General features: G+C 38.5%; 1 protein-coding gene and 1 long non-coding RNA gene across 6 annotated transcripts in view; one reads left to right on the top strand and one right to left on the bottom strand.

Moving 5' to 3' along the window:
* gpr85 (G protein-coupled receptor 85) overlaps positions 1 to 18,422 on the bottom strand; it is a 167,620-nt gene extending 149,198 nt beyond the window's left edge. For 3 of the 5 annotated variants that reach the window (XR_013653444.1, XR_013653445.1, XR_013653443.1), the window contains exons 1-2: positions 18,251 to 18,407; positions 15,158 to 17,239 (exon numbers count right to left, since the gene is read on the bottom strand). Coding sequence is in view for 2 of the 5 variants with exons in the window: in XM_004082893.5 (XP_004082941.1) it covers positions 15,945 to 17,078 (1,134 nt within the window). In the remaining 3 variants the exon portion in view is untranslated. Of the gene's footprint in view, positions 1 to 14,090; positions 17,240 to 17,942 lie in introns of those variants that run through there. The other 2 variants (XM_004082893.5, XM_011490914.4) reach the window with 2 other exon arrangements.
* A 48-nt stretch (positions 18,423 to 18,470) lies between these two features.
* LOC144989310 (uncharacterized) lies at positions 18,471 to 21,474 on the top strand. The gene is made up of 2 exons (XR_013653448.1): positions 18,471 to 18,593; positions 18,701 to 21,474. It is a non-coding gene; the product is annotated as an uncharacterized LOC144989310 (long non-coding RNA).
* The last annotated feature ends 4,874 nt before the right edge of the window (positions 21,475 to 26,348 follow it).

Raw genomic sequence — 26,348 nt, 5'->3', positions numbered from 1 at the left:
CATTCATTAAAAATAGTGTTAAATTAAAATATTGTGAAATTCTGTCTTGTATTAGCTTTATTCACCAATCTTTGAAAGATCTAAAAGGAGCAAAAAAAACCAACAACCAAAAACTGGCTTTTATGTATTTTGAAGTAAATAACCGGCTTTGATCTGAGTCAAAAGGCTTTTGCTGCTTGGCATTGAAAACATTTCCTGTGATCTGTGGTACCAAATGAAATAAAAAAGCTGTTAATGCAGCGTTTGAAAGTAGGAGGGGCTTTTAAAAGGTTAGGAGACTTGAGCCTTCTTAACGTTTAAACACAATAGTTTATTTGTAAGATTCATAAATTTGGCCTTAGATGTTAAAGACATCTACTAGTCCTTGAACATATTTTTTCCTTCTTCTTTAGAAAACTAGGAAGCTGTAATTGAGGTTCAAAGTGTTCTTTTGATACATTTTAAAACTGGAAGTCCTGCTAATAAATTAGACAAATTAAACTAAAATCAAAAACAGCAAAAACATGTATGAGTTCACTCCCTTTGTTAATAATAATTAAAAAAACTTCTGCAGGAAAACATTTTAAACATTGCAGTTATAATACTTTTAACTTGACGGGTAAACATCTCTTCCTGCTTCTTATGAGGCATTTGGGGCAATGAGGCAACAGCAAACACCTCTCTCTGACCTTCTTCTGCTTCTCCGGGGTAAACAAAAGTGTTCCCAGGGTGAGATTTTTGCCAAATAGCCAAACCACCTCAACCTCTGTGTGTCAAAGAGTAGATTTGTGGGATTTCTCATTGATGGCCAAAGGACTGTACCAAACTTTTAGGGTGAAACCTGGTACAGGATTCAGATTTTGGTCGCTTGTACCAGTGATCTTAACTGTTCCTTCACAACATGTTGACTAAGGGCCTTAAGGCTGTGTCACATAGCCACTACGCACATTTTGCACGGATGAAATTCGTCATACGTGAATATACATGGAAAAAGTGAGAAAAGTTGTGGTCTACACGAGAACATTTCACAGATGTATCACGAATGAACCACGTTAAAACCAAAAATTTACAAATGAATCACTCAGAGTGTAGAACATGAACCGTGGGTGATTATTGCAATGTTAATATGCAATTCGTTAGCGATTTGTGCATCGATTTTATAATTTGAACGTGATATGTGCGTTGGACATGTGATATAAAAGTTATACATTGGTGGTGCATGCGTGAAAAGTCTGTTATACATACGTGGAACGGTCACAAAATTGCTTTTTGCAGAAATCATGCACAATTGCATAAGATTTACGTAATAGTTGCATATAAACTACAGTAAATACGCACAAACTGCGTATTTCTCCACCAAACCAAATTCAAGGAAAGACCCGTCAGCTGACACCATCGATGGACATCAGCGCACGTTGACGATTGATGAACGAAGCAAACACTTATTGAATTATCACGCATGTATCACAATAGTAGAAAAGTCCAAAATGTACATAGTGGCTGTGTGACATGGCCTTTAGGTGAGATGATCGGATCATTTCAAAGTATCGCCGTTGACTAATCACAATGGCCTGCAACTGATGCCTTGGTCACAACTGCCCTTACGGGTGGATACGAGCTGTCTGAAGGTGATAAATGGAAAAACTTTGCACAGGGATGGCCCGCAAACATGTTTTAAGATCATAGCTGATACAAATAGCAAAGACAGCTCGTACAGGGTGAAAATGTTCATGCAAATTTTTTCTATGAACATTTCCCCATGCCTGCAGCATTTGCATGCGGTCACCAAGGAAACAGTCCGTGCCCTTACAAACAACTAGTGTGTCGTAAGGGCACATAACTGCGTGTAACTTACATTACACTCACAAATACTTCATGATACACTTACCACACACACAACAGCAGTACATTCCATTTCATGATGTCCCTTTAAGGTGGCCACGCAAGCCTCAAAAAAAAACTGCAAGACACACCTGCGTTCACCTTAACCCTTGTGCTATCTTGTGGGGTCCAAATGACCCCACCCTTACACTGACGTGAATAAAGGTGAAGAGGATTTCATGCAATCCATGGTCACCAGTGAATATTATCGAAGAAAATAAGGTCAGCGTACTGGCACGTGAACGTTGGGAGATGCAGTCTGGACAACCCAAAAACCCACAGCACCCGCATGGGTTCACCCCTACAGAAGGCTTGAGTCTACATTACTGCACTACTTAGGATGCTCTCAAACTGTCAGCTTTGATTCACACCAGAGTTCGTTTGCTCGGATAGTGTGAAAGCTCAACTGAACTATGGCGCAGATCAATGAAGCGAACCCCGGTACGCTTGAGAGCAAGAATCCTGTTTCACTTGACGATGAACAAAAATGTGGAAGTGTCCTAAAGGGAGTAAAAAGCACAAGAGCGATGTGCAATTAGCAATTAAAAAGCTAAAAATATTGGGAGAATATTTAAGAGGCAGAAGCTTTAAATGCTGTGGGATTATCAAAGAATGAATTGGCCTTGCAGTTTTCATCTTTGTGGGTTTTTTTCCTCATCTTTTGCAGGAAAAAGTGCCTCCAAGTCAGCAGTATTTACAAGTATGTTAATTCCTTCCACTTAGGTCTTCATAAGCAAACAAGGTAGGGGTGTACGAACTATGAGTCTTCTTCCCCCGTTTAAACAAAATCCACTGATAAACTGGACTATTCCAGAGGGAAAGAGCGGTTTTTGACGCGCTGTAATTCTTAAGACATTAGCACAATCAAGGGGAATTAGCTGATTCTGAAGCAAAAAAAAAATTAGCTTTTTAGTACATTGGCTTTGCACGTTGCTAGCGTGAAGTGTTGCATAACGGCACAAAGCCGCTTTTCTCAGCAACAGATTTCGCTGATTTACATTGACTAAGCATATCGCTACTATAAAGTGTTGCATATCAGCTCAAAGTCTGCTTTTCTCCGCTGCAGAATTACGTTGATTACATCAACGCTTGAAGATTTACGGTAGAAAGCAAGCTTTGATGTTAGAGGGTTGAACCTTTTGTTCTGGATTCCAAAATACATTGCAATTTACCTACTTATATTATTCTTTACATAAAGTATCCTATTTTTATCTTCCACAAATGACTCAAATTGCTTTATTTTTATGCCAGATACATCCTTTGTTTTGGTCACATGTTACCCTGTAGAGAAAATATGTTTTTATAGCATTTCTTAGTTCATGGCGGTACAAAGCTGTAAGACTGTAAAACCAATGGACATCCTGAAAGCAGCTGCTATGGCCAAAGTCTCAAAGATCAACAACTAGAACAGAGAACCTTAGGCAAAATTTCCTACCAAAAACTTCCAATTTGAATGCTACATGTAAGAAATTTGCATGTTTGCTTACCAACATCGTGGCCCAGTCAATAACAGTGGGATGCCTACCTACACTAACTCGCCTCTGCATGTGTCATGTAAGCCAGCATACCACAAGTACTCGCTGCATTTTTATTGAAGTTGCGGCCTTCCTGGTGTTTCATAATAGATGAAGTGTCCGGGATTGTTTTGTTGTCTGAGCAGCCGAGGAGAGAGCTGCTGTGATTACAAACAGAAGCTTCAACTGCGCTGGGCTTTGAGGAGCGTTATGCATCATGCTCAAGAGGAACATCGATGAGCTCTCTGCATCTTTGCTCAAGGGTTCTTTTGTTTTGTTTTTCCTGTGTGTGTATGTGTGTATCAAGGCCATTTCTTTGCATTCTAAATAAAACAACTATAACAAGCTCGGAGAAATGCACTAGAGATTAATGAGTAACAGCAACTAATCATGATGACACTACCGCAAATCGTGGGTTTACGGATGCAAAATATGTACATATGACATAAAAAATAAATCAGACATTGTGCTAGAAAACACTCTGATCGTCTTTTGATCTTTCATAAAAGTGCTCCCAGTGGCGTTTTATTAATATTGTGCCGTTTTTAGCCTAAATTTAAAAAAAAAAATCATTTTCTAGGGCACAGGTTCTGCCAGGGGTGGAGCTAGAACATTTTATATGGTGGGAGTGGCGCAGAAGACTTTGGAAGGGTAGCAACCCATTACAATAAAAGGATCAAAAATACATACTTCTAACAGTTTTATTAGTATTATTAATAATTTGTAAGTATTATTTTTGTATTTCATTTAAAAATGTTACTTCTGTTATTTTTGCAATGTTTAAAAAGCTTGTTTTGATTACTTTTTAATCTTTGACAGTAAAAAATCAAATAAATAAAAATCAAATAATTAAATAAAAGTCAAATTAAATAAAAATAAAAATTGGGGGGCAAGTGTTTTGCCCCCTGTAGCTCCGCCCCTGGTCTCTGCAAATTACTTTATTAAAAATTCGTCATGACTTGTGGGCGGGACCACTGGTGCAGAGCAATCTCACTCAACTTCCCTCCCTGCTACTGAGAGCTCTCTGTTTACACTGTCTCCCGCTAGCTTGCAGCCCCTCACACCCCCAACCTAGTGCAATTTCTACGTGACAAATACGATTTTTTTCAAATGAAATTTTTTTTCCCTCACAATTTGAGTAAAGAAATGCTCAGAAATGCAATTTTGCACTTCATTTTTTCTTTACACAGTGCTGCACGCTGGTGCAGTGATTAACGCTCTCACCTTACAGTGAGAAGGCTCTGGTTCGAATCCTGGTAGGGACCTTTCTGTGTGGAGGTTGCATGGTCTCCCTATGCTTGCATGGGTTTTCTCCAGGCACTCTGGGTTCCTACCATAGTCCAAAAAACATGCTTGATAGGTTATTTGTTTACTCTGAAGTGTCCCTGGGTGTGCATATGTTTGTGTGAGTGATGTGTGCATTATGAGAGACTGGCAACTTGTCCAGGGTGTGCCCCACCTTTATCCATCAGTAGCCGGGACGGGCTCCGGCAACCCTGTGACCCCAAAATAGAAAAAGTGGGTTAAGAAAATGGATGGATGGATTTTCTTTATATATTTCCTCCATCACCAGAAATATACCACCAAAGCATGTTAAAAACACCCAAAACACTGCTGTCATTGGAGTGGTTCTTATTATTTATTTATTTTTGTCACCTGTTTTAACGTGGAAGCTGCACAGGAAACCGAATAAGCCACATTATCCAGCAGAAGCTTTCAGAACAAGGTCCTGCAGAAGCTGACGTTTCCACAGCAACCTAAATAGCCACTGGCCTTATTTACAAGAAAACGCCTGGAAGAAATGCCACTGCAAAATAAACACTGCAATTAGCCAATTCCTCCAGAGCCGCAGTGGTTAAAAATAAATAAATCTTAAATTATAAATAGTCATAAATAGTCGGGTATCATCAATCAAGACTGCCATCAGCTCTGTCGACAAATGAAGATGGATGTCACAAATGTGTTGGTATCATCACACTGGCGTTTTCTCCACAACTGCACACAGTCTTAAATTTGCAATCCCAGGTTAGAAATTACCCCTCGTCACCCAGCCCAGTTTCAACCAATCAGAGCACAGATGGATGCAGACACATCCATCCATTACCTGTCGGTTATGGAAATAATGGTGAATCAGCTACATTCATTTTCCTCCTCTCCTCGTTTGCCTCTAGATGGAAGAACGACTTCTTCTCTCTCTTGTTTGATTCTCTTGATGTTTCAGTATCATAAACGGCACAGACAGGGCCAGAGGAGGAGGAGGAGGAGGAGGAGGAGGAGGAGGAAGAAGAAGAAGAGTAGGCAACAGGGCTTTTTTTTTTTAACTGAGTCTTAGCAAGCACGTTGGGCCTGACTCACGAGAATGAGATGTTTCCAAAAATAAATTAAGGAGTTGGGGGTGGGGTGGGGGGGACAGAATGTGCTGAACACGCTGGAACACAAGAAAACGAGTGGATTAACTTCCTCCCTACACCCTCCCCATTTTTCCAAAAGCCCTCAGATTCATCACAAAGCATGCCAAACTAGTGGGAACAAATCGTCTGGATAATCAGCCCATAAACACTCTTCCTTTTTTGCCACGATGCAGAAATGAGGAAAAAAAAATAATTAACCCCCCCCCCCCCCCCCATGAGGAAGAGTTAAAGCACAAACGGCTAAACTAAAAAAACGTTAGCATCCACACTTTGCCAGTCAGAGCCATAAAGTTTTTGTTTCTTTAGAAAACCTGTAAAAATAAAGTGCTTTGAAAATGTGTTAGCTTCCACTTCCTGCTAGCAACACATAATACTCAGAAAGCTTTTATAATCTAGAAAGCAGATGTTTGCCATTTTGTAGTGCTGTACAAATCTACAATTCAAAAATTAAGTGCCCTAGAAATTTCCCAGACGTCTTTGCAAAAACCCTGTGTGCATCGATGCTCACCGCATTGTCAAATATAGACTATAATGCATTGCATTTATAAAAAAGATTGCATAAAATGTATGTTGTTGTTTTTTTAGTAAACCTGTAAAATAAAGTGCTGTAAAAATGTGTTAGCTTCCACTTCCGGCCAGCAACACGTAATACTCTTTCTATAATCCAGAAAGCAGATTCTAAATATTTTAGCATTCTAGCACAGAAAATGTTTTTTTATAGATAGAACAAAGATAACACTAAAACTGCAGAAAAAAATTAATAAAAACTGCATTTATTCTTTGACTGTGACCCAAATTTTTCCTTAGTTGCCTAAAAACAGGTCAACCATTCACATTTTGTCATATATCTGTGAGTTGCGCCTTGGCATGAGGCTTCTCTTAGCAGATTGGCAGTGAGAAAAGAATGCTGTTTGTCGTGTGATAACATCACCAAATCTAAAGTACTGGATAAAAACACACACACTCACGGGTCAAATTCATTACCCCACAGGTAATGAGCACAAAAGATGACGATGATAACGCTGACGGTTTGACATCGATCTTCCATCAGCAGCCAAACAGCACAGCAGGCTATCATGGGACCCTTTAATCTAGCATGAAAGACACGGGTAATCCTTGTTGGAGGGGGGATTACTACCAACCAGTACTCTCTCTTTGCATATTCTGGTGTGCAAGCGCTTAAGTGCTAACCCACCAATCATGTTCTGTCTTGGCTCCATCGCTCATGCTATGTCTTAGCAACAACAGGAGCGTGTTTACTCTTGACTTCCACCAAAACCAAGAGGATTTAGCCGCACAGAAGCGAAACCTTTCTCGTCCTACATCTTGATTTGCTCTCCTCACAATACTCAGCTGCTGTTTCCCTCTTGAAGCGGGCATTTGTGCTGAAAGCACCGCGCTAACACAGCTGCATTGCATTGTGCGGCGCATACCCATCAAAGCGGAAAGCATTTGTGGACATTTTTCTCCCATCTGTGTGCAGTCATGATTATCACTCTGGCAGGAAAAACATGAAACATAAAACATCCTTGTCTGGAGCTTGTTTTTTCCCCCAGCATCTGCTTTTAAGATGAAACAGCAGAGCAGCATTAACGATATGTTATATGGCAGATTTTAAAAGTTTCCCGATGTTTTTGAGTGTTTTATTTTGGTATCTAAAGATGAACCTCAAAGATGCTGTTACTTTTCATATATATCTTCTTTCTCTTTCGGCTTGTCCCATCAGGGGTCGCCACAGCGAAACAACCTCCCTGTCGAGGAGGAGTCGCATGGTTAACTTGCCAATGTTTTACGCCGGATGCCCTTCCTGACGCAACCCTCTCAATGTATCCGGGCTTGGGACCGGCACAGAAGCAGAGAAGGGAAATTTATATATATATATATATATATATATATATATATATATATATATATATATAAAATTTTGTCCCTGACCCACCCAACATACAAAAAAGACAGTCAGCTTTAATAAAATAAAATATGCTGTTATTTTGATGAGATTCCATCCACAAAGACTTTTGAGGTTAAACTGTTGAGCTTAATTTAAGAGTGTAAAAATGATTAAATATCTGAATGATGCTACATCCAAGCACCACCTTCCCTCAACACACACACACACACACACACACACACACACACACAGACACACACACATATATAATGTAGTTTTCATACTACATAAAAAATCTTGAGATGCCGTCATTCCCTATACGGTCACACTCTAAAAATATTTAAATTTGTGACTGAAAAAATTCTTTATGTTAGCTGTTATCCAGGTTCGAGGGCAAAGCTCGAGGGCAAATTTGAACTAAGTATAAAAAAAATAAATAAAAAACTTTTAAGATTGCAGCTATTTTTTCAACTACTCTGATCATTTTGATGGAACAGAACATTAACAAGCGTTAACCACACAAATAAAGACCCACGCTAATAAAAATCATGTTTTGGGAGTTTTTAACATGTTCTTGTAGCATTTTTTCTGATGGTGGAGGAGATATATTAATAAAATTCAGCTTAAAATTGCATTTTTGAGTATTTTTTTATTCAAAAAACGATTTCATTGAAAAAGATCTGGTTTTGTGACATAGAAAAGCTCAATGTACGTCTTCGTTTTTTCGCGTCCAAGCTGACATCTGTCTCTAAACCGTACGGCTGAACAGCTCTAATATTGCTAGTCATTTTTTTTTTAACGGGGTATATAGAGGGCTGTAGGCTAGCCGGTGAGCATGTAAACAGATCGCTCAGTTGTGGGTGACGGGAAGGGGGCTGGGATTGCTCTGCACCAACGGTCCCAACCACAACTCAGAGATGAATTACGAATAACTAATGCCGCTCTGCAGAAACTATGTCCTAGAAAACGTCACTGTTTTGTCTGTTTTGGCAAAAAGGGCCTAATGAAATCTAAAAACACATTTACAATAGATCATAAAATGTTTGGAGTGAAACTTTAAAGTAACTAGTCGACAAATTGTTCTGCGTTTGTCATAAATGATAAATTGAAGTAGTTGAGGTAAAAGAAACATATAATTTATATTAGCATTGTAAAAATGGTCACAATTGATTTCTTTTTCAATTTGGTCAAGCTAACCACACAGTTTGATTCAGTTTCAATCAATACCTTCTCAAAACCCCATCCTTAAAATGCCCATGCCGCTGAATGGCTGCCTCTATTTCCCTTAAAAATGCATAGATCGTAAAGAGGAATTTATTGAAGGGTCTGTTGTTTTTGATAGCTCCTTAACGCCCGACAAGGACGGGTATCAATCTTTTTATTGGAGCATTTTTACAAGCACGCGTTGCAACGCATTAAAAACACGTAAGGCATTTAGAGCTCATTGAACAGCTAAGATTGAGGCAAAAACCCATCAATCTGAATCCATATCACTTCCTGGTTAAAAAATATTGGAAAGAAGCTACAAAAATTTAAAATACTATGAATATTTTCTAGATTTTATTTGTACACATGCCGTTAATGAATGACTAATTCCTTGACATTAAGTTAAACCTTTTTAAAGACTCGCTCTAAGCAGACTTTCCCATTTGAATCTTTCCTTCAATGATAAAAGAATAGAAAAAAAAAATGTGCTTCAATTATGCAGAACGAAACCTTTGAAGCTTTGCAGTTCAATCATTTAAATATTTAAAGCTAGGAATTCTGTACATTTGCATTAGGGACTGCAGAGGTTTGAAAGAAAGACATGAAAACTGGGTTGTAAAGTGGAGACTTATAAATCTACATGGAAAAAAAAGGGAGGGGGGGGGGAGTTTAGCATTTGTATTCAGGGGCCTGCGCTGTCTGGAATAACTTGTCAGACAATTATTGTCTCAACATTTGCAACCGTTAGTCTCCGTCGCCCACTTACACAACATACACACCTTCCCCTACTTTTTGTTTAAAGGTCATGTCGTACAGCCACTGCGTACATTTTGCTCATTCTCCACGTACGAAACGTTGGACTTTAGTGATACATGCATGATATACGGAATTCGTATTTCTTGCGTAAATGTCAGTCGAGGGTTTCAGCCGACTAATGGGAATTATGCAGGTAATGTGTATTGTATGTAGTTTATACGCAGTTATCACATTAATCTTACGCAATTGTGGGTGATTTTTTTTACAAGATTCGTACGCAAATTCGTGGTTTTTCACAACCGCTACACTTGTGCCCACGTGTGTCTAACAAACTTTTCACACATGTACCACCAATATATAACTTTTATATCGCTTATACGGCGCACATACTGTATCACGTTAAAAATCCCTGGTGAATTGAATATAAACAGGACAATATTGAAGCACGGTTCACGTATTGTAAGGCTTATACGTAGATTCACGTGTTCTTTGCATGGTTTATTCGTACTTCTTCTGTGGTTTTTACGTGGTTCAGCCGTGAAACATCAGTGAAAATTTCACAGAAAGACCACAACTTTTCTCAATTTTTTAACATATGAACAATTTTCATCCGTGCAATATGCGCAAAATGTAACACGGCCTTAAGGACCTGCCAGCAGTTGAAGATTTATATAAAATTTGCAATATAGAATGTAGCCAACCAGGACCCAGCAAGCTGTAAAAAAAAAAATTGGAGATGTGTCGCACTTCATGAGGCAAATGGTGGTCACACCAGATACTGACTGGTTGTCTGAGTCCTCTGACCCCCTCAATAAAATAAAACTGAAGATTTCAGAGTGGCCTTTTCTTGTGGCCAGTCTAAGGCACACCTGTGCAATAATCATGCTGTCTAATCAGCATCTTGATATGGCACACCTGTGAGGTGGGATGGATTGTCTTGAGAAGGAGAAGTGCTCACTATCACAGATTTAGACAGATTTGTGAACACAATTTCAGAGAACTGGCTATTTTGTGTATGTGAAAATGTTTCACATTTTTGAGTTCATACCATAAAAAATGGGAGCAATAACAAAAGTGTTGCGTTTATATTTTTGGTCAGTGTATATATATACAGCGAGCAACCACTGTTTGATGATAGAGGACATTCAGAACCAAACACACAGAAGTGTTCTTGTTAGCTTTAAGAACAAAAAAAGTGAATTTGCAGACAAATTTGCTTGGCCATAACAACATGACGACCCAAATCAAGATCAAATTGCTGGTAAAGTCTTATATTAAAAATATTTTCAAACTACTGATGCTGTTTAAAAGAATGCAGATACATCATGTTTTTGGGTAAATGATGTGAAAAATAGATGCTGCCGAAACAACTGTCATCTATTAAAAAAAATATGTTAATATTTATCTGGACTGTCAACAACACACCAGCAAAGTCACAAAAACAGAACATGTTGAAGATTTCTGACCATCGCCGGGTAAAAAAAAGATGATACCTCTTTGCTCCTCTGTTTCCACTTTAATTGATCCTCATGATGGAGCAACAGAAAACCAACCAACTGCCCACAACCATCATCAGCTTAAATCCTGCACCACAAACGTCTGTCTCCCAAAACCAAAACGAAGTGACGAGAGAATTAATCCAGCAAAACCATCCTTCCTTCTAAGCAGCAAAACACACAGCAATGTGATGAAAGTAAGATTGTTCCAAACTCACTCCACTTCATTTCGCCAAAATCTTTTCATATTAAAGAACTCCTCCGCTTATTTATGGTTTTGCCTTTGGTGCACCACAAGAATATTTATAAGGGGGAGGCAGAAGATTTTGGAAAGGTGGCTAATAATATTGGATGGTCATTACAAATGAAAAGCATTTCAATTTTATTATTGTTACTGTTATCAATATTAAAACAGACGTTCTTTTAGCTGAGGTGGTATTATTAATGCTTAAAGAAGCTTGTAATGACGATTTCTTCATCTTTGTCAACAATGATACTATAATTTTGCACTTAAAAAATCGGGAGGGGGCACCTAACCTCCTCTGGCTTCCCCCCACAGAGCCACCCTGTTGCACCACCAGAAAAACTCAGTTGAAGAGGGGATTCTTCCCCTCTTTTTGCAAAAGAAATGTCAGTCAGTGGATGGAGCTTCCTGAAATTGCAGAGAACAATCAACACATTGATGATTTTGTTGTTTTTTCAAATCTAATTGTATCTCAAATCAAAAGCACATCACCATAAAGTTATGAACACATTAAATATTTAATTGTAAGCTGCTATTAAAAGCATGCTCAAAAATGATATATTTTTGCTGAGATCAAAGGGTAAGTAGCATATTTTCTAAACCGCCCGCTTTCCACTGACATCTTCCCCCACAAGCAGACTGATTTTTTTTCTTCTTTTTTTTTATTTTTTGCGAGAGGGGGAGGCAATCAAACCAGCACACGAGAAAATGGGCCAAAGCACCAAAGTGACACCATTTGCATATGATGTATGGGGATAAAATATACAGCAGGAAGATGCTCAGACACGTCAAGGGCTTAAGCACCACGATTTCAATAGCAGTTCACAGAAAACAAACAAAAACAAGAGAGATGTTGCTCAATATTTTTCTCCTTTATGATTCACAGAATACAAATTTACTCCAAAATCTATTATCGCAAGTCTTTGTGGAATGATCAGTGTTTCCAATTTGAAGCTAAATTGTAATAATCGGAGCGCTAACAAATGCTTCTCTCTCTTCAAAAGAAAAACTGTATGCAGTCTACGAACCCTCAAAGATGTCATGCTTGGTGTATTTTGAGGGAAAAGAGCCTCACTTTTACAGATTTTACACAAAATGTAGCACACAAAAATATTTTAGCTCAACCTTTTCAGTAAATTTGAAACTCCTTACAACTAACACCATTCAATAAAACAGACAACACATAAAAAATTGGAAGATTATAAACCGGAAGGAAAAAAATAGTAAAATAAGATTCTCCTATGGGCATCTGATGAGGCAAAAATAAATAAATAAAAGCTCATTTGCTATTATTTTGGAGTTTCTCAATTAAATGTTTTTCAGCGTGACTTTAAAAAAATGCAAACTATGCCATCTGTGGCTCACAGACTTTTTATTAGTTTAGATTTTTTTTTCTTTTCAATTTGTGGGATTCCTCTCTGAGAAAACCAGCAAATGTATGGGCAAAAGTCACCAAAATAAGATGATTAAACCAAAGGTAATCGAAGTGTGGAAAAAGTAGCGCAAAGATCAAACAAATGTATCAAGGAATCATGCAAAGGAAAATTTGAAGGTTTTGTCTTTAAGCATTAAATTTTTATGTCAATGTAAAGAATATTTCAGCTATTTTCCTGCACTAAATAGGAAGAGTTTTTTTTAATGACTTCCAGTATGGCTTTGAAAATACTTCTCTAAGAGATATTTTGTACTTTCACCCATTTCACCTCTTTTCTTGAAAGATTTATTTTGAAAACCAACTTATTTTTTCTCAGTTGTATACTAAAAGTTTCATTTTTACAATATATTATTATTTTTCTCCTGGACCCCTTCTACAGAATATCGAAGATGCCTCTTTCTGCATGAAATGCTTCTCCAAACGCTGGATTGAATGGAAATATTGTAGTATTGTTTTTTTTCTAATGTGATAACTTAAGTAAAGCACCATGTAGCGGACAACCTGTAAAAATCACTGTATTTTCAGCTTTATTCGGCGCACATAAAAGCCCTAATTTCCTTTAAAAAATACAGACAGTTTGCCTTATAATCCAGAGTGCCATATATATATATATATATATATATATATATATATATATATATATATATATATATATATATATATATATAAATTAATTCTTGTTGACAAGGCTAAACGTTAAAGGTATCGTGAAATATGCTAACATGGCTAACGTGTAGCAGCATTGGAATGTTTTTTTTTTTACGAGTTGCTAACAAAGTTGGAAGGTAAAGGTATTAAAAATATGCTATTGCAGCTAACATAGCTGTGTCACACGTTTTAGTGTGTTACTAACAAGGTTGGAAGTTAGCGTAGTCACAGAATGCTTTTTAGCAGTATCAGTTAGCTTGTTTACGTGTTGAAAACAAGGTTGAGAGTTAAAGGTATTGAAAATACGCTAACGAAGCTAACATGTAATGGGTTAAAAACAAGTTTTAGTGTTACTGTGACCGCAGTTAATAAAGTTTGACTAACTGATGAACTTATCTCTGACTCTTTTTTTCTCACCTAATGCCATTTATATACGATATACGTTCGAAAATAGACCATTTATTGAAGTTGCGCCATATAGTGCCAAAAATGCAATATATTGAAAATGGTTTAAAATCATACATCATATATTTTTTTTCACTTTATCCCTTCAAGTGAAACAAATTTTGCAACCATTTCCATTGATGTAGCCATACTCTTCGCCCAGTAACATGGATAAAAGAATCATATTTTTCCTTCTTTTTTTTGTTTCAAAATTGGAACTTTTTATTTTCAAAAAAAGCAACAGATTACACAGTTAACTTTCAGCAAATGCAATCCTAACTGAAACTGTACTCACATTCGGGACTTCAAAAATAAAATGAAAAGACTCACATACTTGCACACAATCTATCTAAAATATACAAAAATGAATGCATAATAAATATTAAAATGGCCACAAGAGAAAAAGGTCATTGAAAAGAATCGGTAGAGAGCTAATGTGGGGAAATTAGAAACAAGAGGTGTGCCTTACATGTCTTTTTTCCTCATTTTCCTGTTTTTTTTTTACTTGTTTTTTTTTTGTTGGTTTTTTTACAAATTGTGCAAGATTCCATACTAAGGCTCTGGTCTTGAAGTGACTGTTGTCTGGTCCACACATACACACATTCTCACCGCAATACACACATTTGTGCACACACAATCACGCTCCCTGTGCTCTGCGCACTCTGTGGGTTGTAGCAAACCATTGCAGAATAAAAATGGGGCTTCTCAGTGTATGGCCTGTGATGCTCATGGGAGCTGACCAGCTTTTTACAAAAAAAAAAAAAAAAAAATTGAACATGCACTTCACGCTGATGTAAAAAAAAAAACTTTTAGGAGTGACTGAGGAGTTAAAAAACAACAACCAAGAAACGTGACAATTTCATAACCATTAAGGCAAGAACACCCGGAGTGGCATCAGAAAATACTGTCATAAGATGAAAGTGTTTAGGTACATGGATCTAATGAAACAGTTAACTACTTCTTCAATGTCTTTTTTTGTTGTTTTTTTCCAGCACAAATTTGTTATAAAAACCTTTTTTTTTCCTAAGCCACACATAACTTCCATGTTTTTCTTCGCCTTCTTTTTTTTCTGTAAAACGTGTTAAGAAAGTAACAGATAATAGGGACATATGGATAGTAAAACTACAAGAAATCATTTCTAGTTTTAACCCCCCCCCCATACACACACATTTGCAAAGCCCCGCCCCGGGTTTTCAAGCCCCGCCCCATCGCCCCTCCCCCACCCCAGATAAATGAAAAAGATATCACTTACATTAAAACAATTATATCCTCTTGTGATGGTGTATCCCAACAGTCAAGTTTTTGCTCTACTTACAAGCGATTGTGTAGTCCATTGCAAATTAAAGCATTCATTGTTTCGGAGTTTTTTTGTTGTTGTTGTTTTCCTTGGGAGGGAATAAGAAAAACGTCGTCCTTTGCAATGCAGCTGGCAACAAACAAAAGCATCTTTACATCTTCACTTTTAGTGCAACTATTAAAATGTAAAATATCTCCAGTGATTCCTTGAGAGGTATCGTTTCTTTGTTCTTGTATTTTTTCAAATATTTTTTCTCCTTTTCATGTTTTTTTTTTGCATCAAACACATCACAGAGTAAACGCATCTTCAAAGAAAAACAGACAAAACAAAAAAGAAGGAAAAAATTCCAGATCAAAGAGGTTTTCTTCTTCTTCGTTCCGTTGTTGTTTTTTCTCTCCATTTTTTCGCTTGTTTACGTTGGCTTCCACAGGTATGTTTACTAGAACATAAACACAGTAGGGGAGTGGGGCAAGATGAGGAAAAAAATGTTTTCAAAAAAAAATTCCGAATTCTCAGCTTAGCCTCCACTTTTGGCAGACTTTTCACATCCGATCCCCTCCGGCAGAGCCACGTGATTGGCTGGCCACGCAATCGGAGAAGAAAGGGACAGGAGAAGGAGGAGGAGCAGAGAGAGAAATGGAGGAGACAGAAAGAAAGAGTGCCTGTACAACGGGAGCGAGCCCCTATCAAGATCAATCAGCGTAATAAAGACAAAGAGGGAATGACGGGGTGGGAAAAACTATCATATAACGCAGTAGGGTTCCCGTGGTAACCTGGATTTTCTGCAGTAAAGGAGCGTGGTGCTGAAACAGCGCCGGAGCTCCCTATTGGAGAAGATGCAGATGAAAGGGTTGACCCCCGCCTGGGCAAAGCTCATCCACACGGCTGCTGTTAGGTAACCCCCGGGGACCACGGGCCCCCTGGCAAACACCCGCCAGTAGCAGGCCACCAAGTAGGGCCCCCAAAGCGCCAAGAAAAAAAAGGTCATGATGTAGAACATCCTACTAATCCTCTTCTCTGTTTTGAACTCATCCAGTACGAGTAGACGGCGGCGGCCCGCTGCGTTGCTGTTCTGCCGAATGCCCAGCAAGGTTGGCGGGGTAGGGCCCCGACCGAATCCAGCCAGCCAGTTGGCCGCTGCCTGCCCACTAGCGCCCGGACCGTGGAAGGTCCAGTTCTGGCTGACGGCGGGCACAAACTGGACGGGCTTCATCTTTCGCCGGTCGTGGACGAAGAAGATGAGTTTGAGGTAAACCAGCTGTGTGGCTAGGAGGATGAGCGCCAGCAAGAGCATGAAGCCCAAAGAATCGTTGGCCCGGAAGGAGCGGTGCTGAAACGTGCACTGGTCCTCCTCCCGGATGAAGGAGTACGTCCCCACGTCCAGGACCGGCGGGAACGCCATCGCCACCGACAGCGTCCACACCATGCAGATGACAGCCAAGCACGTCCAGAAGGTGAGCCTTTTGGTGTAGAAGCGGTGATGCGCGATGGCCAGGTAGCGGGTGACGCTGACGCAGAACAGCATGAAGGCGGTGTGGAAACAGGAGAGCACGCCCAGAAAAGCGATCACCTTGCAGGTCAGCGTGCCGTACGTCCACGCCGATCCATTTTTCACCGAGGTAAAGACGAACGGGAAGCAGATAGCCGAGCGCAGGATGTCGGAGGCGCACAGGTCCAGCAGGAAATAGTAGGGCGCTCGGTGCAAGCTCTTGTCTTTGACCAGCAGGATGGAGATCAGTAGGTTTCCTACCACGCCGACGCCGATGATGAAACCCAGAGAGGTCAGTTTGAGGAACGTGGCGAGAGGAGAGACATTCTGCAAGATGGTGTGGTCCCCTGCATGGCTATAGTTCGCCATAGATGGAGGAGGGATCATAAAGATAGCGGATTAGTTTCAGCCGAGTATCATGATCTGGAGATGGCAGGGGGGAGGCGTTAGATCCATTTGGCGGTGTGCTTTGAAGAGGTTTCCGGGCTCAACCTCTCCTTTCTAAGGCATCCTTTGTTCCTTTGTCTCATCGCCCCTAAAAGAAATCCCTGCAAAAAGAAAAGACAAAAAGAAGGAAAGAGAGAGAAAAAAGCAATCATCCTTCTATCAGCATTCAAACCCGGCAAAAACAACAAACAATCTTGGATAAAAATGAAAACATAGAGAGTGGATCCACACATGATCCGTGCATGAAAATGCTGCGAGACATTGATCCGGTCAATTTTTTTTCCTTTTATGGTGCCTGGGAATCTCTTAACAAAAGAGATGGCAACCCATACAAAAAAAAAAAAAGCTTTTTACCGACTTCCAGAAGCTGGAATGAACCATTTTCATCTTTTTTGTAATTATTTTGTAAGAAGAAATGCAGGCTGAATTATGTTGATCACACCCTGCAGAACAGAGGAATGCAGGCAGAATAGGAGTTGCCTACCTCAAAATCGTGAAAAATCCAGCTAAAATCATACATTTGTATTTATTTTTGTTATTTATTATTTAAAGATAATTGGATTACTAACAAGCAGTGCTCTCATTACAGCCTCTACTAATCCAGCCTCCATTTTCCACATCATCTTTCCTAATTACGCACAGTTAAGGCAACACTGGTACATTTGGTGACACTTGCTTATAATATAAGATGAATCAATCGAATTAGATAAGCAATCAAAACAAATCGGATGCCGAAATATGATTGTTTTTTTTTATGACTATAAATGTTGGGATTTCTCTTGACAAAGGCGAGCGTCTACTTACTCTTTAAAAAACGCCTCCTCTGCGTGTTTTACGCGCGTCTGAATCCCGCAGACTCCGGGAGGGGGGGCAACAACAAAAGGGAAAAATAGAGGCCAATATGATAAAAAGAAAAAAAAGACAATATGAAGACTAATAAAAATAATGATGATAACATTGATGCCCATCCTCGGCATCCATGTCAGCTTGGAGCGGATAAAAACATCCAAGTCTCCGCGAGGAAATCGCTGCCAGTGCCACCACATAAGACAAGGCCAAAAAATAAAAAAAGATAGAAAAAAGGAGGAATAAAAGATCAATCCAACCCCTACCTGTTGATAATCCCTTTCCGTGTCCCTCCCGGTAGTTATTTACATGGCACGAATTGGGTTTTTGCTGTTTTAAAAAAGCTCGATTTGGTGTCTGCCCCCCCCCTCCTCTGCTTTTTTTTTTCCTCCTCTACGGTGAATATCCTACAGTAAACGGAGCGCAGTGCGCATGCGCACTGCATCATCCCCCCCCCCCCCTCTCTCTTTCTCCTCCCGTTTCTATTTGGGATCCAAGACGCGTCTTGTCTCTTGTTGCAGCAGCAGCAGCAGTGATGTCTCTCCAACGGTAACATCTGCTCGACAGGGCCGCGTGCTGGCCGGTAACGCGTTACTTTAGACCGCGCATGTAAGGCAACTGGCTTGTGACGCGCCGCCTGTGGGACTAGAAAACTGTGACCACTTTTTTTTTTTTTAAACGTCAATAAATTATGGCTGCATTGTTTTTACATCTAGGTTCTCGGGAAAAAAAAGAAGAAGAAAAAACAGGGCGCCTTGTCCGCATCCGCGCGACGTGGAGAGACTCCCCCCTATGGTGCAGATACATGATTGACAGGCACTTTGCGCTCTGCTGTTGATTCTGCGCGGTCAGCAGGTTCGATTCATAGGAGCTCATTCTCCAACGTGCACAAGGAGCTGCCGTGATGTCACGATCAGCATGTGCCACTTCTGAACAGCTACACACACATGGCTCTGGATGAAGGAAGGGATCCATAATATTAATAATAATTGATACTTTATTTATCCCACAATGGGGAAGTTCTTCTCCGCATTTTGACCCATCCCCCTGGGAGAGTGGTGAGCTGCAGGCTAGCCTGCGACAGCTGGCTGAGTTGAGCGGGAATTGATCCACCAACCCTTTGGTTGTTGGACGACCTGCTCTACCGCCTCAGCTAAACATCCATCCACCCATCTATCCTTCCATACACCCACCCACTTATCTGTCCACCCATCTATCAATCATTCATCCATCTATCAATCCACATATTCATACATTCATTCAACCCAACAACTTACTCACCCATCCATCCTATATTTATACATCCATCGATAAATCCATCCACCCACCAATTTTAACAAAATGTCTAAAATATTATCCATCTGTTCTCAAATAAATATAATTAATCTCAAAGTTACATGTTTCTTTTTGCAAATTTAGGTATGGAACTCTCTTAATTTGGTTAATTTTGTGTGTGTGGGTATAAAGTTCCACGTTACTTAAAATGCCATTATTTAGAAATCACCCCAGGATAGTTTCCTAAACATGAGTTTATTCTAAAATGAATCTGATTTATGCAACGTTGGAGTTCCACAAATTTACCAAGTTAAAAAAGGGGGCAGAGAGTAAATAATCTGCTTTTGAGAGGGTGTTCATGTCAATTAAAAGTCAATTATTCCATTTATATTACATTAAATTGCTGATGATTTAACAAATTAAATTACTTTTGAGTACTGTGTTAACAAGTATCCTGAATAATAAATATATATATATTTTTTTCAACTTTACGACACAGCCTTTAAGTTAAAAATAGATGGTTTATATGTAGCTGATGTTCGTGATGCTACAATTGTGGTGTTTTCTTGTCTATCAGGTACCCTGATTTCTCCATTGTTTTGGACAAATATGACAATGATAAGTCTAATATTATGAACGTGTTCGCTTTCTTGCAAGATTCCACAACCTTTTTAACACAGCAAGGCACTTTTCCTTCTTATAATCAAAGAAAATAGTCAAACAGTTCAACCCCCCCCCCCCCCCCCCATAAATTCCAACCCAAAAAGCTTTTAGTTTGACACATTTTTTAAAATATCATTTTTGTAAACTCTAGCTTATCACATTTGGCCTGTTTTATTTTTGTAATATAAAAAAAAATGAAGAAATTATCTAGCTAAAGTGGCTAAGTGCGCACGCAGAGGAAATTACAGAAAATAGCACGTGCTGTTTTGAGGGTAAGAATGTTTATTTTTCATAAAGCCTAGGTCGTTTTTGCAGTAGTTCCTTTTAACTTGTTGACAACACAGATAAAGCAGTCACAGTGTTCACTTAAAGCGTGTAAGTATTCAACATGTCTTGCTTATTTGAAGGAAAGACTCCAAAACAACAGCGTTTTGGTCAGCAGTTTGAACGTTCATCAACTTCCGGGTTCGTCGTCTCCCCTCCGGCAGCATGTGCTTGTTCCCAGCATATCCCTGCGCTTTAGGTCTGGTAAGGCACATTTTCTTCTCATCTAACGCAGCGCGAGCTCTTCACCGGGAGGTCCGCCATACACTGAGGGGGGGTTTAAAACGTGACACAGCCCTTCTCATCGCGTCACAGAAGCCCGTTCCTCCTCCGGGAGTACCAGCCCAGGCACGCGCAGAAGCCCACCACGGTCAGGACCGTGCCCAGCAACAGGGCTAAGCCGTCGCCCGCGTCGTATGCCTCCGCTGGAGGGATGAGGAAGAGAAGCACGAGCCAGAAAATCCCAACTCCGTTCAGGGGTCCGGTTTTGGTCGCCATGTTGGGTTGTTTTCCGTGCTTCTGCTGTCAACTTTAAGAGAGCTAAGCGCATGCGTCAAAAAGTCACATGATAGAAGCCGAGGCTGGACTTCCTCTGATTGGTTGAATCAATTGCAGCGCAGTTTTTTTTAAATTCTTTATTGAACTTTAAACAAACATATACACATAGTTACAACAGAAAGAAATAAAAAAGAATAAAATAAAAAATTGTAGTTTACAATAACAGGGATTGTCATACAACATGTAATCTTCAATGAAAATAGACAGTTTTATTGCATTTTTGTTTTTTATAAATTTCTGAGATTTAAAATATAAACCGATATCTTTATGAAATGTATTGAATAATGGTTTGTTTTTTTGAAAATCTGCTCTTATGAATAAAAAATTTCCTAGATATTAATAAAGTATTTAATGTCAAATCAAAAAGATTATCACCAGAAACTACTACAAATAATATGATGTGCTTTTGTAATTGAATAGAAATAGGAAAGGGAAACTTTGAGGAGCACCAAGAAAAAAAATCCCCCCAAAAACTGTTAACATATATACATTCAAAAAACATGATCAAGTGTATCTATATTTATGTCACAGAAAGAACAGTTATTTTCTGGAAAACCAAAACGTATGTGTAATAGTTCCTTGCATGGATAGACCGCATTCATTATTTTAAAATGGATTTCTTTGTATTTTGAAAAAATTGGATATTTAATAAACTGAGATCTTAACTTGCTTATTTCTTCTTTTGTGTAATGCTGTGACATAGAATGATTTTTGTAAGATGTTGGAAACAGTTCTCTAACAAACAAATATTATATAATTGAGTTTGGAAGTTTTGAGTTAACCGGTCGACCATCAAACAACAGAGATGGAAGCTGAACTTGAACATTTTGAAGCAGACTGGTGGACATTTGGATCAAAGTCTGAGGGATTGCTTTCATCACATTGTTGTATTGTTTTCTATCAGTCAATTTAAACTTACTGGAAAAAGTTTCAAATGAGACAGTGTTTCCATTATCATTAATAATGACCAAATACCGTTATCAATCCAATTTTTGTAAACTGTGGATTTGTTCCTACATAAAATATACCCACAGTTCCATATGGGAGTGTTGTGTGGACTAAAGTTGTGTTTGAATATGAGTTTCCAATACAGTCACACCTGCTGATGGTAAGTAGAAAGTTCAATAGGACGTTTTCTGTGGTCAAAATCCCATTTTAGAAGGAATTCAAACCCCCTAGATGAGAGAAAATGTTTGAAGGAACATGAAATCAAATATTTCTTTCATTTTGCAGAAAAGATCTAAGCCAATTAATTGTAATCATACCATCCAAACTTTCAAAGTCTATGGCTTTAAGTCCACCTTCACTGTAATCCTGAGTTATTGTTCCTTTTTTTATGTAATGAGTTTTGTTTTTCCAGATGAAGTTCAAATTGGCCTGGTTTATTGCTTTCCTTGCAGATTTAAGAATTGGGAGTGAATATGCTGGATAAATGAATCTGGATAAACATTCTAATTTAGTGAGAAACACTCTGTGAATAGAAATAGAATAGAAATGTCACGCTGTGACCACATGTTTAAATTGACTTGACACTTTTCCAAGGTTTTCCATAAGTTCATTTGCTCCATCTTTGGAAATATGAACGCCAAGATATTTCACAACACTCATAACAGGTATGTTATTAATAACTGACTGATCAAAATGGTGAACTGGCAACAATTCACACTTGCTGAGATTTAGTTTTAAACCAGATGCTTTAGAGAAAAAAATCCACGGTCTGGATGATCTCCGGTATTTTAAGACTGTCCTTCATGAATATGGCCGTGTCGTCTGCCAGTTGAGTAATGGCTAACTGTTCTCCCAGGACATTGAGTTTACAGAGACCAGAGGTTTTGATTTCTGTTGCTGTTATAAAAAGGAACAGTGAAATTGGACAGCCTTGTTTAATTCCTTTGTTAATTTAGAATCTGGGGGAAATGCCATTTGGTAAAATAACTACACTGTTTGTATCGTTATAGATTGTTTTAACAAAACGTATGATATAGGTCCAAATCCAAATAATTCTAAAGTATGAAACATGAATTTGGGTTCAACCGTGTCAAAGGCTTTAAAGAAATCTAAAAATAACATGAAGCCATCATCTTCAATTAACTGATTATAGTCAATGAAATCAAGAACTAACCGGATATTATTGTGAATTGATCGTTCTTTTAAAAACCCTGATTGTGTGTGTGAGATGATCTGATTCAGTCCTGTTTTTAATCTAGATGCATAAATGTTGGTTAGAATTTTAGAATCACTATTGAGGAGGGATATTGGTCTCAAATGATCAATTAGTCCGGCGTCTTTCCCAGGTTTAGGAATCTGCTTCATGGTGGTTGGAAGGATCTTCAACTCAGAAATTTCTGCAGCGCAGTTTGAGGAGACAACAATCGCTTCTCGACATATCGACAATTATTTTAATGAGAGGATAACTAAATCTGTCATGTGTTTAATTAATAAATTGGTTTATTTACTGTATTTCTTGTAGTCATATTAAAATAGATACTTTATTTCTAATGTTATTTATGTAAAAAATTGGTACTAATGATATATTGGCAAACTAATATTGTGTTAAACTTAAAAACATAAAATTGTACAAAACTGCTCCTGCTTTTTAATTGGACTAGATTTAAGATCCACTCTGAAAATTGTGTTTTTAACAGGTTTTTGTGGCATTTTTCTGATGATGGAGGTCATATATCAAGAAAATGAATCTTAAACTGGCATTAGTAAGTATTTCTTTATCCAAATTGTTGTAAATTAGGAGCAGACAAAAAAATGCACTTTGAAAAACATTGGATATGTGACGTAGAAAATACAATGGGCGGGGCCAGAAGCTCCCTGCTTCGCTCCATTCTGATGCATCCACTTGTAGACTACTAGATCCATGAACGTATTTGTTTTCCTCGTCTGAGCTGGAATCTGGTTCAAATGAACAGCCGCTCTGCAGAGACTATGTCCAAGAAAACAGCAGGTTTCTTTCTGATAAAAAAAAACATAACTTGCATAAAATAAATGTCATAAAAGACCCCTGGGAACGCTCTGAAAGTACATCAAAAGATGATCGGAGTGGCTCTTTAAATAGACAATCAACATCTATAACTATAAATATGGAAAAAGACTGACAGTGTAAAAAGCAGGAGAACAAATCACACAACATTGCACAAAGCATACACGAAAAAATCCATCGACTTAAGCTATGTTCACACCGCCCTCGGCAACGCATGTTTAAACAACCCCTTTCAATAAAAAACCCATGTCCACTCATGGAAATGCGTATATTGGGCTTCCACGCTTAAAGCTCGTGTTCATGCATAGCTATGCAAGTTGCTATGGCTGTTTTCAGGCATGTGTTGAAAGTTGAACCAATCAGGGACTCAGATTTGGTAGTGACGCATGGATGGCGTCCTGCTGGAATTATATGGAACCAATGTATTCATATATCAGAATAGAGCTGTGAAGCAAAAAAAAAAAATAGCCTGGAGCAAGATTCACCAGATTTACACCGCTTTGAAATTTTCTTCCAGCTGTAGGTGGCAGACAGGCACTATTATGTCTGCCAGTTCAGTGTGAACAAGGGCTAAATGTGCGTTTAGCGTGTTCTTGAACGGGTGTCACATACCCGGTTTGAACATAGCTTGAGTTTGCACAATTATTAGAAGACGTAGTCCCCTGATTCCTTCAACTTGGAATACCATAAAAGATTTCAAGGACAAATGGAGCAGAATTGTTTTATTCTTTGTATATTATCCACAATGACGGATTTAACCATAGCTGCTTGATAAAAGAAAACAAAAACAATACACTGGGATAGTTCTGGGTTTTGTGAAAGAAAAAAAATGAAAAAAGCTGTGAATCCTGGGCCTTGCCATGACCAAACACAGCAGCATCTTGCTGCAGGATACAAACTGTTTGCCTTGTAAAGCTGTGGGGAGGAGTGCAGTGTCTGGATCTCTCTGCATGCTTTCCCGGGCCGCACTGCCTGTAATTAAATTAGCTATCACAAGCCGAAGTAGAATATTGACCTTGTGAGGCTGACATACCTCTGTACCTGGTTGATCAGAGGCAGCAGATGAATGGGCACACAGCGTCTTTGCACGCTGTCCTGGCTCACACACTCCCCAGCTCTCTCCTGCTGTCTATCTGGCATGTTGTCTCAAACAAACATAAAAGCTTTTGATGTGAGTCCTAAGCGATCTTTTCTTTTGTGCCAAACTCAAGAGCTTTTTTTTAAGCCCTTCAAAGACTTTGACTCTCAGAACATGTAGGTTGTAATTCTGATATTTACCTTTTGATTTGGGATAAACATGTGACAAAAGTCTATTTCAAAAAAGGTTTACTTAGTGGACCTGTGAGAATTGGGACCTTGGGACCACCAACATTTATTTTTTTTTCACATTAAAAGAAAAAGAGGCCCTCTACCCCACAGAAAAGTGGGATTTGTAGTTCTGCTAGCAGTTCATGCTAACTCGCAAAAAAAAAGTTTGTGCTTAAAAAAAAAGTAATGATAAAAATCAGCATTTTCAAAGCACGCCTATAGATAAAATTCAACTACAGTAATTGAGTGGAAATCACACCTTAAAAAATAAAAAATGCATTTGTACCCCTGCTAGCAGTGAATGCTAACAATCGGAAATATTTGCGCTATTTTTACAAATGTACAAATCTGCGTTTTCAAAGCATAGATAAAATGCTGGCTGTAGTATGTGAGTGGACATCACTGCTTAAATATAAATTAAAAATGAAAAAGCGTATTTTTACTTTTGCTAGCAAGGAATGCTATCTAGCAAAAATGTTTGCACTCTACCAACGTATTCATATGCATTTTTAAAGCATAGCAGGACGTCCTTGGATAAAATCCTAAGAATACTATGTGAATGATAAAAAACAAAAATTTAAGCTAACAAACAAAAGTATTTGCGCTAAAGATAAACCTGCGTTTTTTACTATGCGAGTGAGTCTTATTAAAAAAAAGAAAATGGATTTTAATTACTGCAGCAGTAAAAATATACATGTAAAAATGTGTACGTCGACCATAATACATATTTTTTCTATGGCTTGATTTAAGCATTAACGTTTAGGATTTTTGTATGCTTTATTATGTGGTTACAATTTTTTATTTAGACGTTAATTACATGTTACTGGAACTTTTAATGCAATTTTTTTGAAATATATTTTCTTTATCATGACTGACGTCCTTTGTTTCTTATTTGTGATGACTGTTGTGCTGTTAACCACCTCCAAATGTTCACAACTGAAAGGCCATTCCAACATTTTTACTTCTCTAGTTTTCTAACTTATCCTCGATTGCTTTGCGCCACAATGGACGCGAACACTTCTCTCTTCTCAAAACAACACAATACTTCTGTCTTACAAGATTAATTATGTTCAGGAATCGGTTTCTCTGAAAACACAGAAAAAAATGACCTTTTAAATCAATTGCTGCTTTTGTGGTGGCTCAGCACGCCATCCATAATGAATTGTACTGTGAAGAAAATGACAAATGGATTATCTCGTGGCTTTTGTGCTAGCATTTGAGACGTGAAAATGTTTGGGGGTTTT

Source organism: Oryzias latipes, chromosome 23 (genome assembly GCF_053564925.1).
Source record: "Oryzias latipes strain Hd-rR chromosome 23, Olatipes_Hd-rR_3.1".
Lineage (NCBI taxonomy): Eukaryota > Metazoa > Chordata > Actinopteri > Beloniformes > Adrianichthyidae > Oryzias > Oryzias latipes.
The sequence above is the reverse complement of the archived record's forward strand: the minus strand, read 5'-3'. Positions and strand labels throughout refer to the sequence as shown.